This window comes from Elgaria multicarinata, chromosome 2, assembly GCF_023053635.1.
Source record: "Elgaria multicarinata webbii isolate HBS135686 ecotype San Diego chromosome 2, rElgMul1.1.pri, whole genome shotgun sequence".
Taxonomy (NCBI): Eukaryota; Metazoa; Chordata; class Lepidosauria; order Squamata; family Anguidae; genus Elgaria; species Elgaria multicarinata.
Genome location: NC_086172.1, coordinates 79,519,927 through 79,535,210, shown reverse-complemented (window position 1 = coordinate 79,535,210; position 15,284 = coordinate 79,519,927). Strand labels below are relative to the sequence as shown.

The 15,284-nt window shown below is 46.1% G+C and overlaps 1 protein-coding gene and 1 gene segment (V, D, J or C); one reads left to right on the top strand and one right to left on the bottom strand.

The window, feature by feature from the left end:
* The window catches only part of SLC43A1 (solute carrier family 43 member 1), a 35,118-nt gene extending 29,765 nt beyond the window's left edge, over positions 1–5,353 (top strand). Inside the window, exon 17 of the mRNA XM_063116923.1 lies at positions 5,006–5,353. The gene's annotated coding sequence lies outside the window, so the exon portion shown is untranslated. The remainder of the gene's footprint in view (positions 1–5,005) is intronic.
* Positions 5,354–9,373: 4,020 nt separating this feature from the next.
* LOC134393644 (immunoglobulin heavy constant alpha 2-like) lies at positions 9,374–15,284 on the bottom strand. The segment is given in 4 exon segments: positions 9,374–9,658; positions 9,930–10,055; positions 11,057–11,392; positions 14,785–15,284. Coding segments are annotated over 3 exon segments (426 nt in total).

The following is a 15,284-nucleotide window of genomic DNA, read 5'->3' as shown; positions in this document are numbered from 1 at the left end:
TTTCCACACTGAGATCAGGAGATCAGAAAATGTATTTTTTATTGTTCAGCTAAAACCGCAAGACCACTTTTGGCAGCAACTTGAGTGTACGGGCGATTCCGACAACCTGGGGAGCCATGGGGCAGCAGTAACCGAACTGGAGTGACAGGATGGGGCACTTGCTGCAGACCCAGCCTGGACAAGGGAGCACAATCGGCTTCAGTGGCGATGTGATACACTTGCTGCTACCAGAGTGTTAAATTATACCATGTTTTCTGTCCAGTTGGAATAAACAAACATGTTTTCAAGGTGGTCGATGAAAAGCCAGATACCGCCAGGCACAGTGGCTGCCTCGCAGCTTCTCACTAGCTTTGTGCCTGCAGCCCTACACAGGAAACCTCATTCAGCTGTTGAGAAGAGAGATGATACCGTCTGGATCTGGCCGGCTACAGCTGATTGGACAATAGCAGCAAGCGGCTTTCTGTTTTGCTGTTTTTGCACTGTGACTCACTATAAAGCAGCCAGCAGCAGGAGCAGTGAGAATAGTGAGGATATCGCATGTTTTGTTCTCAGGGTGGTGGCAATATGCAGCCTTTTCTCCAGACAGTGCATCTGTTGCTACCATGACTGTAGGATGGGAAGGAGAGAGGCTATAGCTTGGGGCAGAGATCGCGGCTTTGCATATATAACGCCCCGGATTCTATCCCTGGCACATCCAGTTAAAAGGTTTTCTGGTGGCAAGTCTGGGAAAGAGCTCTGGCTGAGCCCCCAGAGACATGCTGCCAGTCAGCATAGACAGATCTGGGTTATATGAATAATTGCTCTGACTCTGTATAAGACAGCTCCTTCTGCTTAGTTTAATTAATATCCTATCTTTTGGATCCAACGATCCCCCAAGGCAGCTCACAAAAATCCGTGTAGCTGTAACTAACGAGGGTTCTACAAGTGTCTCAGGCACCTATGGGATATTCCCTGTGACACCGTTGCTAGAAGGATGAAGCAGCTTTCTCTGACCAATACCTTTTTTGGGGGGGGGGAAGGGTCTTTCTATTTAAAAATAGTATACCATATTTCTTCGATTGTAAGATGCCATCGATTGTAAGACACACTAATTTCAATACCACCAACAGAAAAAAACCCTAAGACACACCCACAATTCTAAGACGCACCCCATTTTTAGAGATGTTGATATGGGAAAAAAGTGCATCTTAGAATCGAAGAAATAGGGTATTTAATATTGATTCTTAGTGCCCTCCCTTCTTCCTCCTCTTCCACTGTCCAACCTATTTGTGAACTCTCTTGGAGCACAAACACAGCCAGCTAGCTCATTTTCTTCTAAAGTGGGAAGCAACCACATCTGACTAAACCCAGGCCCATTCAGTATGCAGAGCACACATAACTTTTCATTTGGGGACTGAGGTTTGTGAGATTGTCGCTCAGATATTTATTTTTGAAAAAAAGTCAGGAGGTGCTTCATGTACATAGGTCACTAAACAAAAATATGTGATTGAGGAAGGGGATGTATTTTATTATTAAAAGTTTGGTGCATGGTACTTGCCACCTTTTCTTTTCTGACAGCCTCTGTGCCTTTTATAGCTGTGTGGCAGGCAGATATTCAAATGGTACAGTTTTCCTCACATGGAGATGCAGTGATAGGAAACACTACTACTGAATTCCTATCTCATGCAGCAGTTTATTTAATAGAATGTCATGCCCCACCCTTTAGTGTGCCTACTCTCACGGGCTGGCTTACAATAACCCATACTAATTTAAGCACCCAGACTCTCAAATATAGAATATATATAAGACTAGAAATATCATTAGATAAAATAGTTATTATTATTATTATTATTTATTTATTTATTACATTTTTATACCGCCCAATAGCCGAAGCTCTCTGGGCGGTTCACAAAAATTAGTTACAAAATGAACCCCACACAGCATTAGTATTCCCAGCCTTTTGTTTAATAATATATTTTTTTTAATTGCATAGGACTAGGAAAGCACAATCAAGCTAAGATCAAACGTCATGGCATTTATGAAGAGAGAATAAAATGGAATATCATAGAAGAGTAGAGCTGGAAGGGGCCTATAAAGCCATTGTGTGGGGGGGGGGGAGGGGACGGGACGGGGGAGGCTGAAGTTTAGAAGACAGTGATGAGAGAAAAAAGGGCCACTTCATTTATTCCTTTAATTTATTCCCAGAATCTTCAGTGCCACAATGACATTTACAGGTGGCGCTATGGTGTTGGCAGTGCTGTCTTCCACCCATTTATGGAAACTCCATCCCGCCGGGTTAGTCAGTACAGAGCCATGATTAACCCCCCTCCGACAAACTCATATTTAGGGATCCCTTCAGGCCAGTAGCCAACCTAAAAGTTCTGGGGGGTGGGGAGTGGGGGGCAGTTCATCTGGTTTGCAGACTTTACAAAATAGTAAAGTCTTCTTTAATTATTTGTTTGTGAAAAAAATTGGAGGCGGGGAGGCAAGCCCCCCAGCCTCCCCTGGCTACGGGCCCAGATCCTTTTAAGCCAGCATTCAGCTCTACTAACTGTGAGATCACTTTCCCCAAGTTCTCAGTATTACCAGTTAATACAGTCCATCTGTACTTGGCAAGTGATTAAAAGAGGAAACAGATTACTAACCTCTGAAGCATGTGCGTAGTCTTTGAAAAAGAGAAAACAGATATTTGTGCTCCAAGGTGCTTGAAAGAGACATGCTATGTTGTTTTTTTGTAGATTTCCTCTCATGATTAATCATCGTCATCATCTTGGTCAGAACATTTGACAGTATGTTTGAGAAACTATTCTCTCTCTCTCTCTCTCTCTCTCTCTCTCTCTCTCACACACACACACACACACACACACACACACACACACACACACACACAGAGAGAGAGAGAGAGAGAGAGAGAGAGAGAGAGAGAGAGAGATATTTCTGTAAGAAGCCATGCTTAGAAAATGTCAAAGCAGCCTTGCTCTGATTTCCCTTATTCATAATGTAAGAGTTAGGGAACAACTCAATTAAACCAAAAGGCAAAGTGATGAAGGAAATTCCTTTCAACAGAGGGCATGGTTAATTTAGGAAACTCATGCCCACAAAACACAGGAGAGCTAGAACAGAAGGATTTAAAAGAGAGCGGGGATTAGATTTTTATTGGAGCAGGAAGCTTTGTCTAGCAATAGCAATGAATATTCAGTGTTAATTATAGATCTAAGAGGGACTGTATTTTAAAATAGAGAGCACTTCTGTCCACTGAAGGAGTCTGAAGCAAGGTGATTCTCTGCAGTTGTGGCTTTCCCCATAATCTCCAGGCTGTGGTTGGAGAAGCTATACCTGTAGAAATTGTACCTTTCTCAGAACTACTAAAGGAACTGAAATCCCATCCATTTTGGAACATGGTTACTTTGCAGGGAGGATAAAACAATTTCACTTATTATATACCCAGTTCTTGTACCTTTGCTTAAAAGAGAGAATAAGAATATGTACAAAAAGCACAGTAGAAGTGGACAATGCTGTGTTTTGGTCAGAATCTTCTTTCCAGGATTAAGTTTAGGGGAAATCAGGAGTGCTTCCAAATGGAGGTCTTCTAATACTACACCCTGTAACTATTCTGTCTTTTCTTTCTTAATGTTTTTTTGTGGAAAGAAAAAAAGATGGAAGAAGCAGTGAGAAACACAGGAGGCTTAAATGTTGAAGTCAACATTGTATGGATCCTTGTAAAATCCTGTGAAAAAGGCAAAGTAGTTGCATGATAAAAAGCCTCATTTTGAAGCACCCCAGTTCTTCAGTTTCCAGTAGAAGGGGGCTGGGCTCAGCAGTGATTGGCTGGTGCCTGTGGTATCATGAAGCCACCTCACTCTGCTCCCGCCTCAAGCAGCTTTGCCCAGCTTAAAAAAAAATCTGTGTATGGTTAAAAGAAAGTGCTGAAATGCAAAACATACAAGGGGAGCATTAAACAAAAGAGCCAGTGTGGTGTAGTGGCTAAAGTGTGGGACTGGAAGTTGGGAGATTTGGGCTCTAGTCCCCACTTGGCCATGGAAACCCACTGGGTGACTTTGGGTCTGTCACAGACTCTCAGCCCCACCTACCTCATAGGGTTGTTGTGAGGATAAAATGGAGAGGAGAAGGATTATGTATGTTGCCTTGGGTTCCTTGGAGGAAAAAAGGTGTGATATAAATGTAATAATAAATAATAAAATAAAATAAAATAGGCAGAAAGCTGATGTGGTGCAGGGTGAAGGTAGGTACTGCATGCTAGATCAGCATTCAAAATGGAGACAAATACCGTTGTTCTTTGAAGCTTGAAAGTGGAAGATCAGGACACAGGAGAAAACAAATGCATTGCTCCCCGCTTTTTAATAGATCTGCACACTATTGTAAGTTGTGTGAAGCCACTGCGCTAAGGGACAGGAAGTGTGAATAAAGTTGTGATTCAGGGAATAATTCTAATTATACTTTCTACTGAATCCATGCTGTACCTGGGCAGGAAGATGTGTTCCTCAATCTACCCCAAGGTCCCCTTTGAATTCTAGAACATGATGTTTAAGGGGGAATATTGTGGGTACTGAAGCCAAAGTAGACTCCTCTGAGTCAAAGTAGACACCCAAACTTATTGAAGAAAGAGTTGGTAGATGGGTTGGAAACCACAACACTGATAGTGATGGCTGTAAGAGAACCTGTCCATGGAGAAGCAGAATTAGTCTCCAAGACAATCAGAGAAAAGGCATGGAGCCCTACAAGGTGTCCTGCTTTCTCTGGGTTAATTTTAGCATTCTGAATAAATTTTTAGCATTCCCTCAGCAAAGTATGGTCACTTTGCTGAGGGAACCAAAATTTTACTGAGGAAAGCATCCAGGCCTCAACTGTGTCAGATGACGATAGCTTAGTCTGTTAATGGTGCCAGAAAAATGGCTTGGGGCATGAGGTAAGGGAGCACCACAGACTTTGATAAGGATGCTACAGGTGAAATCTCACTGATGTCAACAAGGCTAACACAGTTCTCTTTTCTTTTTGTCTCTGTTAGAGTTGCAACTGAACAGCAGCCTTGACCTAGCAGGTGTCATCAAAGTATAGAAGGATTGTTGAGATGAGGGTTGAAGATACGCTGCTCTCAGAAAAAACAAAAACAGGTTCTTCTTTGAAGGGAAGCAGTTCCTGCAGCTGTAGATCAGCCAGATATAGAAGCTAGAAACTGTTAAGAGTTTTACTTTGAGAAGAAAGAGAGAAAGAAAGGGGAAGGCAGACAATTTCCTGCCACTAAGTCATAAACAAAGCCAGATTAAAGTTAGTGGGAGCCCCTAGGCTATTTACTTTTGCATGCAACAGTACACAGTGAAAAACTGATCCAGATTAAAAGACCCCTATTTTGGCTTGTCTGTCCAACTGGAAACCATCTAAATGTGTTGTACTACAACTCCTAGCATGTCTGGTTGGGGGATGCTGGGGACAGTATCCAACGCTGCTGCTCAGCTTACACTATTGATGTGCCACTAGCGTAAGTGACCTTTAGCAGTACATTAATGTGTAAGCTGGTGTTACTAGTTTTCCGGGAACCCCTTGTGCCAATTAATACTACTGGTGTACAGCTAGAGGTCACTTATACTAGCAGTATGTCAATAGCCTAAGTGGAGTGGCAGCATTGGATAATGCCATGGGAATCGTATTCCAACACATCTGGAAGGCACTGAGATCACCCTATGCATTTTTAACATCTGCTTAAATCACCACCTGGTAGTCTTCCACATTTCAAGGCACATTACAGTTAACCAAAAGACTTCTAAAGCATAGTGGTGTCTGGTTATTGTCTAATTATTTCATTAAACTGTCATTAACATTTCATTAACATAGGCCACAACTAGACCTAAGGTTTATCCTGGGATCATCCAGGGTTCGCCCCTGCCTGAGCACTGGATCCCCTGTGTGTCACCTAGATGAACAGGTTTGACCCCTGGATGATCCAGGGATAAACCTTAGGTCGAGCTATGGCCATAGTCTAGTTATTTCATGAAACTGTCAGACACCAGGCAGAACTTTATCTGCAATTATCGAAACCACAAGGAACATTCTGGAACACTAATACAACACAGGGTCTAAGAGTGTGAGGCAGGAACTGCCTAGTTCAGACATCATCCCAGCCACAAACTCACTAGGCAGGGGTGGGCAGATGTGAGGTTTGTGGGATCAATTTAGTCTCCTCCCACCCCCAGCTTTGAGGTCCACTGGCCAGAATCAGATGCAAAATAATGTCTTGGGGTTGGAGCCAAATGCAAAACAGATCTAGTTACCTACTACTACACCCCACTAAGTTAACTTGCGTACACAAGTAAAACATCTATCCAAGTTACTGCAGCTTAGGAGTTTTAACTAATGCTGTGCTGAAATTTTCTTCCACTTTTTTAAAAAACACTATTCTCATTCGATTTGATAGAAAAGGAATAGCTTTTGAGAAGAAGCTGAAATAAGAAAATGTCAGAGAAATTTTCATGAGTTGGGACTTAGGGTTTTTGCATTTACCTTACTTATGAGGTGGGTGAAGAGTGGGCATGAGTGCCCTTTCTTTCATTGTACAATCATCTTTCCAGCAGCCTGTAGCCTCCTTGGGTTCCTCAACTTCAATTAAAGCTCAGGAGAAGACATCACGAGGTAATTCCTCCCATAGGTCTTTTCCAAATCAGGAAGTGCAGACAGTTTGGGACTGTCAATAGAGAGATGCAAATAGAGGGAGAAAACGTGGAGGCAGTGACAGACTTTGTATTTCTGGGCGCAAAGATTACTGCAGACGCTGACTGCAGCCAGGAAATCAGAAGACGTTTACTTCTTCGGAGGAGAGCAATGACAAATCTTGATAAAATAGTTAAGAGCAGAGACACCACACTGACAACAAAGGTCCGCATAGTTAAAGCAATGGTATTCCCCGTAGTAACCTATGGCTGCGAGAGCTGGACCAAAAGGAAGGCTGAGCGAAGGAAGATAGATGCTTTTGAACTGTGGTGTTGGAGGAAAATGCTGAGAGTGCCGTGGACTGCAAGAAGATCAAACCAGTCCATACGCCAGGAAATAAAGCCAGACTGCTCACTTGAGGGAATGGTATTAAAGGCAAAACTGAAGTACTTTGGCCACATAATGAGAAGACAGGATACCCTGGAGAAGAGGTTGATGCTAGGGAAAGTGGAAGGCAAAAGGAAGAGGGGCCGACCAAGGGCAAGATGGATGGATGATATTCTGGAGGTGACAGACTTGACCTTGGGGAAGCTGGGGGTGGCGACAGCCGACAGAAAGCTCTGGCGTGGGCTGGTCCATGAAGTCACGAAGAGTCGGAAGCGACTGAATGAATAAACAACAACAACAACAATCAAAAGATAAAACACACAAAGCACCCTTTGGCACCCCTCAATGGTTATGTGAGGTAATATAAGCCCTGAGGATGAGGCAGCAAAAGGGAAGCCTCTTTAATGCGGGAAGAAAACTTTCAGGAAATTGGAGGACAGATTTTGCCACAGCACTCGCTCCACCTCTTCCCCAGAGCTGGATATAGCATTGGACCCATCACACCTGCATTGTGGAGGATGCAAAATGGCGGCTAGGATGCCAACACACTTGATGCAGTTACAACGGCACTGCAGAAGCCCTTCAGGAAAAAGAAAGGGGCTGTGCAAAATTCCACCCCTCCTTTGTTTATTTATTTATTTATTCCATTTTTCCTTATGCCCCCAGAAATGTCTGCTGTCTTCCTGCCTTCCCTCCCTCCTCCCCTGCCCGCCTCGCAGGGATGTTGTGTGTGTCTGGCTTTGACTCAGGGGAGAAGTCCTTCCTGCGCTCAATTAGACTTTTGGAAGTTCCAAATCCATTTTTCAAGTGTGGAAGAAGATTCATAGGTTTATCTCTACTCCCCAATTCATGGCATCTTGGGATTTCCTTTGAAATGGCCCCATTGAGATGACTGCAGGTTTAAGCCCCGCCAAAAAACAGGGGATGATGGGATTGCCTTGTACCTTGGCATGATTGTGGGTCTAGATGGCATCTGTGAGTGTGCTCACTTCCCTTTTTTTTATCTGTCCAAATATCAGAGAACAGTCCACATCTGCAAATGGGGTGCCCGATTTTCATATATTCCCCAAAAATCAGGGGATGATGGGATTGCCTTGAGTCTCAGCGTGCATGTGTATCCCTGGATAAGCTATCATGGTGGTGAGTTTGAGGTTTTTAACGTGCACATTGACGGAGCTATCGAAAGGGGTGTGAATGGGGTGCCCGATTTTCATAAATTCCCCAAAAATCAGGGGATGATGGGACTGCCTTGAGTCTCAGTGTGCATGTGTATCCCTGGATAAGCTTTCATGGTGGTGAGTTTGAGGTTTCTAACATGCAAATTGACGGAGCTATCGAAAGGGGTGTGAATGGGGTGCCCGATTTTCATAAATTCCCCAAAAATCAGGAGATGATGGGATTGCCTTGAGTCTTGGCGTGCATGTGTATACCTCCATGAGGTGTCATGGTGCCAAACTTGAGGTTTCTAACTTTAACAGAAAAAAAGTTGTATACTTTTTTAGCTTAATGTAAGCCTATGGGGGGGGAACGGAGCTCCGATCCGGAGCTCATGGGCGGAGCAGGGGCAGAGCGAAGTGGCCCGATCCGCAAATCGCGGATCTGGAAGCGAAGCGGAGCGGGGGGGTCCGTGCACACCCCTAATAATGGCAGCACAGCATGATGCTACCATGGCATATATCCCAGCATGTTTTATCAAGGCCAGCCCTACCGTTAAGTAGGGTGAGCCAGCTGCCTCAGACAACAGATGCTGGAGGGCAGAGAGCAGTGGCTGCATGACAGACGACAGAGCTCTGTGTCCTACACTGGCCTGCTGCCCTTGAATGTGGTGGAGGAGTGGCAGCTGAATCTTACTTCAATACCACCAGTATTGAAGTAAGATTCAGTTGCCAGTCTAGTCAGCTTCTGTAATGTAGAACGGTGTGTTTTGTGTGTGTGTGTGTGTGTGTGTGTGTGCGCGTGCATGCATGCATGCATGCCAAACTCAGGCAGTAAAATGTCTTCGGCTGGCGTTAAGTTTCATGAAAGCTTCCCATCCAGCACGCGCGCACACACACACACACACACACTTGTTCCTTCTCCTGTCAGTTCTCATTGAATGCAATGCAACATGCTGCAGGCCCAAGGTGGTATGAAGTTCATCTAACATGTGTGACGTGCAGGGAGCCCTAGATTTAGCATGGTGGTGTGGTTTAATGGTTGGAAGACATCCACATGTGGTTACTTGAGAAAGGTTGTGTGCCTGTAACAGGTGCAGATTTCTCCCCAGCGTGGGGGTACAGCAATGCAGGAAAGCTGTTCCTGTTGAGCTTCCTGCCTTGCTGGATTAATAATTTCCACACTGAGATCAGGAGATCAGAAAATTTATTTATTTTTTATTGTTACTCGGGAAATTAGGGTTGGCATTTGCTCTAAGGCAAAGAGCAATTCAGCGCAAAGTCTGTCGCGTAACCAATCCAGATTGGCCAAGAAGGGATGATATGAAAACTTCAGGGCACCATGTATGGATCCTCAATGGGAATGGCCTCCAGCTATAAGCAAATACATTTTATAGCTGCAGAGGGAGCTAATGCTGCTCTGGGGATCATGCCAGCAAGGGGAAGTACAGCCTTTCAGCAGCCTCATTAGAAACCTAGAAGGGAAAGAAATTCAGAATTAATACCACATCAAAGTGATGATCATAAACACAACATAGAATCATAGAATAGTAGAGTTGGAAGGGGCCTATAAGGCCATCGAGTCCAACCCCCTGCTCAATGCGGGGCTCTAACATGTAACATTTAAGTGTATATCTTATGGATTCCCACTGTATACTCTAGAAGTCAGTTTGGATACATGGAAAAGTGTTTCCTGTTGTGAAGGAAGTTGTACCCTAGGTTGTATCTGCAGCAAACAAGACTTACCTGTTTTCTTATGTGCTGTGTAGATCCCCAGAATGGTGCCATAGGCCAAGCTCTTGGCAGCCAGGAGCAGGAAAATGAGCTGCCCTGCACGAAGACTAAGCTGAATCTTAAAGGACCCCAAAGATTCTGTTGGAGGAAACAGAGAGATTGGTTTCAGCGGTAATAACAATAGGAGCCAGAGACCCACCCATTCCACCAGCATGGGGCATCATGGGCTGACGATTTTAGAGGACACCCTCTCTTCCCTCAATGTGCAAAACGTAAACGCCCCAACAGCCCTGAGCACACTTTCTTTGTTTTTATATACCACCCTGGAAGCACTGAACTGATTAAATCAATACTTAGGAAGTCCTAGGCTGGCTCTACCTTTAGGCGGAGTAAGGCAAGCTGCCTCTGGCCATCTGTTGTGGCTATCATGAAAGATTAGGAAGTGAAGTTCTTTGGTTATTGTTAGATTTCTGCTCCCAGAGAGAGAGAGAGGCGTGTAGTATATTCTGACTTGTGTACTAAAACATCTTGGTCAGTAGGGTGGCAACTAGCAAATCGACAAAAAAAGAGGGAAGACAAAAAGATGACACTAATTTGTATATGCTGATGCATATATAAAACTTGTAGAAATAATTATTATAATTTAAATGGAAATGCAGTATGGCTCACCGTAGTGTGGACGCCTGTGACCTGTGTGCCTGCCTGTTCAGTCTATTGTCCAGGGGTGAGCTACTGATGGGCAACAGTTCTTAAGGGCCTTTACTTTTAAACTGGAATCAGACAGGACAACACTTCAAATAGAGGACTCCTTCAAAGAGATGATGGTCTTTTGGCAGCCCTTCAAACAGAGGACTATCCTCTTTAAAATAGCACATCTAGCTTCCCTGTGCCAGCCTTGGATATTGCCTCAGGTGGCAGAATGTCAGGGCCAGTGCAGCCTTCTTCCTTTAACACCCAGCACACACAGAAGAATGAACAGCTATTTAGAATAATCAGAGCTGCTCAACCACGGAGAAGCTGAGGTCTAGCCCTGAGCCAATGTGGCCTTCTCAGAGAGGGAGAAGAAGGCACTCTTTGACCACGTACCCCACCTTGTGGGACCCTGGCCTGCCCCTTGCCCTGCCCTAGTCCTCACTTACTTGACTGCACAATCCGTTCACTTGTCACTGAGTCATTTGCCTGTGAGCCGATGCCTTGCATCACGTGGCATGCATATTTGTGGCCCTCCCTCCATTCTGAAGCTGCAACACGCAGGCGACTGGTGATGCTGAAGCTGCATGTGCCCTGGTCCTGGGGCTGCTGCGTGGCAAAGGCTAAGCCCTCCACCTTTTTGTCATCGCGTGTCCAGGTCACATCGATTGGCCACTTGTAGAAGAAGCCCTGAGCCAGGCACACGAGTATGATGTTGTCCTTATGGCACGTGGGGCCCATGAGAAGGGTGCTCGGTGCTTGCTGCTTCTTGTTGCATTTTGGATCTGTGAGGAGGGAGAAGAAGATTGCTTAGACCAGCCAAGGGGTGGATGGGGTCTTCTAAAAGGCAGGAGGCAAAGCAAACCAGCCCCATTTTAGGAGCGTGTGTCTGCCATAAAGTTTGTTTGTTTATTTATTACATTTATATACCTCCCCCTAGCAGAAGCTCTCTGGGTGGTTTACAAAGTTCACCTCATGGTGTCTTAAAATACTTCAGTATAAGCAGGTCACCCAACACCATACGGACCAGTGCTTCACTGCGTGCAGATCAATAAATGCCAATTCATTCCACCCTTTATTTAATCATTTTGGGGGCACTCCTTAATGGGGTGGTGTTTTGACAATGACATAAGAACGTAAGTGCCATGCTGGATCAGACCGAAGTTCCATCTAGTCCAGCACTCTGTTCACAGTGGCCAAACAGCTGTCGACCAGGAACCACAAGCAGGACATGAGTACAACAGCACCCTCCTGCCCATGTTCCCCAGCAACTGGTGCACACAGGCTTACTGCCTTGAATACTGGAGATAGCACATAACCATCAGGGCTAGTAGCCATTAACAGCCTTCACCTCCAGGAATTTATCCAACCCCCTTTTAAAGCCATCCAAATTGGTGGCCATCACTACATCTTGTGGTAGTGAGTTCCATAGTTTAACTATGTGCTGTGTGAAGAAGTCCTTCCTTTTACCTGTCCTGAAACTCCCACCAATCAACTTCATGGGATAACCCCAGGTTCTAGTATTTTGAGAGAGGGAGAAAAATGTCTCCCTGTCCACATTCTCTACACCTTGCATAATTCTGTACACCTTTATCAGATCTCCTCTTAGCCTCCTTTTTTCCAAGCTAAACAATCCCAGCTGTTGTAACCTTCCCTCATGGGGGAGATATTCTAGTCCCTTGATCATTTTAGTTGCTCTTTTCTGCATTTTTTCCAGCTCTACAATATCTTTTTTTAGTTGTGCTGACTAGAATGGTACACATTATTATAAGCATGGTCACACCACAGATTTGTGCAACAAACGAAAAGTAGATTAAAAGGTGCAATGCTGATTTTCTTAATTTAAGTATATTAGGGTGCAATCCTATGCATGTTTGGACTGGAAAAATGTCCTACAATTCCTACCATGCCTCAGCCAGCCATGCATAGGATTTTGACCTTAAGGTGCCATCTTTGGCATGTTTGCAGGGAAGTAAGTCCTATATGAAGATCTCAATCCTACATGTTTAGACAGAAAGAAGTCTCACAACTCCCAGCATTCCTGAGAGTGTTAGAGCTTTTTCCCTGTCTAAACATGCATAGGATTGTGCCTTAAGTACATTACGATTTACTCTGAATTGATAGGATTGCAACCCAGATTAGTTCACCCAGAATACAAAACCATGGTTTTCAATAGGTGGTGTCTATTTTTCCACTTTCAGTCTGTAATCAAATTTGGGTGTGTTCACATTTCATTGGAAAACTCACCTCTCTAATTTAAATAGCTGTTTGTCTCAGACTTTTTCTTCAACATTTTAATGTGAAAGTTTACCAGGAAAGGGGTGTGTGCATGCTAATGAGTACAGATCCAATACTTGGAGCATTGCCTGTCCTTGTTGCTCACACTCAATTAAGAAGGTTTTATTTTAATTGAGGAACATGTTGCTGAGTTCATCATTACCACAAGATGTGGTGATGGCCACCAATTTGGATGGCTTTAATGGGGGTGGATAAATTTCTGGAGGAGAAGGCTATCAATGGCTACTAGCCCTGATGGTTATGTGCTATCTCCAGAATCCAAGGCAGTAAGCCTGTGTGCACAAGTTGCTGGGGAACATGGGCAGGAGGGTGCTGTTGTACTCATGTCCTGCTTGTGGGTCCCTGACTGGCAGCTGGCTGGCCACTGTGTGAACAGAGTGCTGGGCTAGATGGACCCTTGGTCTGATCCAGCAGGGCTCTTCTTCTGTTCTTATGAAGCTCTGAGTTAGACCCTTGGTCCATCTAGCCCACTGAAGAGTTTCAGGTAGAAGTTTTCCCAGCCATATCTGCTTAGAAGCTGGTTGTTGTTGTTGTTGTTGTTGTTTTAAACAGCATCTGTGCAACTAAATCAATTTGAAACAATAAGAGTGACACCAATTAAGGGGTAGGCAACCTGGTACCCTCCAGATGTTTTGAACTAAAACTTCCACAAGCCCCAGATAGCCAGGCCAATGGTCAGGGATCAGGGGAGCTGTAGCCCAAAACATCTGGAGGGCACCAAGTTACTTATCTCTAGCTTCCTTATGCCAGAGCAACTTCGGAGCAGAGCTGACAAAAATCGAGACATCTTCAACCCCCACTTCTTTTCTCAGCTCCTGCTACTGAAGAATCTTTCTGAAATGAGGTTCTAGCACTCACGGGGGCTGAGAAAAAGTTTCCTTAAGTGGAGGCTGGTGGGTCTTATTTTGGTTGGGCTGTAAATCAATCCTGGTTTTCAGGCAGAACCAGGCAGAACTCTAAAGGAGCTACCCAAGGGGTGAACCTAAAGCTCAGCGCCTCAGACAGCAACTTTAGAGTTCTGGCTGGATCTGACTGAAAACCAGATTCCCAGACCCACCGAAATTGGAGCCAGCAGCCCCCACGGGGCTCCTTTTCTATCCCCCGGCCTTTCATTGGTCCTACGAAGGTGGAAATTCTGGATTTGGCTTGTTTCAGTTTTCCATCGCTACCGGTCTCCGATAGTTTTCTGGTTCGAAGGCAGTTTCTTCGTCTACCGGATGCGCATTTCTCTACGCCCAAGTGGCATTTCCCTGCTGTTGGTCTCCAGCCGGGTTAGATACTCCGTTGTCGACTACAGCGGCAATCCTCTACTCACTTGCCTGGGAGGAAGTCCCACTGATTCCAATGGGGCTTACTTCTGAGTAGACATAAGATTGTACAGTAAACACGATTCTGGTTTCGGCGTCCCCGATCACCCCACCCCACCCCCGATCCCCTGCCCGGGTTCCCCTTTTCGCACGGGCGAAAAAGGCCAGCAACCAGTCCGCCTGGAGCCAGCCTGAAGTGTCGCTCCGGCTACTGGGGGCTGCTCATTTTGTTTCTCAAGACTTCTTGAGAAGTCTGCTGCGATTTGACGGGGCCCTGCAGCCGCAACGGATTTGAACCCTGCCCCTGGTGATCTCGACTTTATTCGGGGCTAGTGAGAAGGGAGGTGGCCACGGCGTGGCTCGTGGGGACAGAGGGTTTGTGTGTGTGGAATTTGTGCCTGGGGGGAAGAAATCGATTTCGCAAGAAGGGGCGGTCACGACCCGTCACTCAGATGGACTGGACCAGCCCGGTGCTGCGGCGAGTACTGAGGAAGGGGCAAGCGGTTTGGGGAGCACGGGGAGATGAAAAACACCCCCCCCTCGAGAGAAGACCCGCAGCCCTTCGGACTCACCCTCCACGATGACCTGCGTGGCTTGCTCGGCGAAGAAGGCTTGGGCTCACGGCGGTGCCACCCCACGGAGGGCCCTTGCAAAATCTCCCCGGCTGCTCCCGGCCCGTTAGAGAGGCTCCTGCGTCGCCCCTCGAGCGCCCTACCGTCCCATGGCCGGGGGCGCCTAGCGTGCAGGGGCTTCCGTCCAAAGGCAGCCGAGAACCCGTCGCTGGAGGGCTCCAGGGCCGCTGAGGTCTGTCCAGGGACCGGGACCGGGCGGCGCCTCGCCCTGGTGTGGGGGCTGCCAAGTCCCTCTCCCACCCTCCGACAGCGTCGTCCCGCACCGGGGGCTCCTCCCAGGGCTCGCCCCTCCGGTCCGCGGGCCCCTCCGCTGCCCCCTCCGCGCCTTCTCCGCCCGTCGAGTATTGGAGGCGCCTTAAACCACCGTGCGCTGTACTGACACAGCCGGAGGGGACGCGACAAAAACTCCCTGCGCGCTTCCTCCTCGCTCTCGCTGCTGC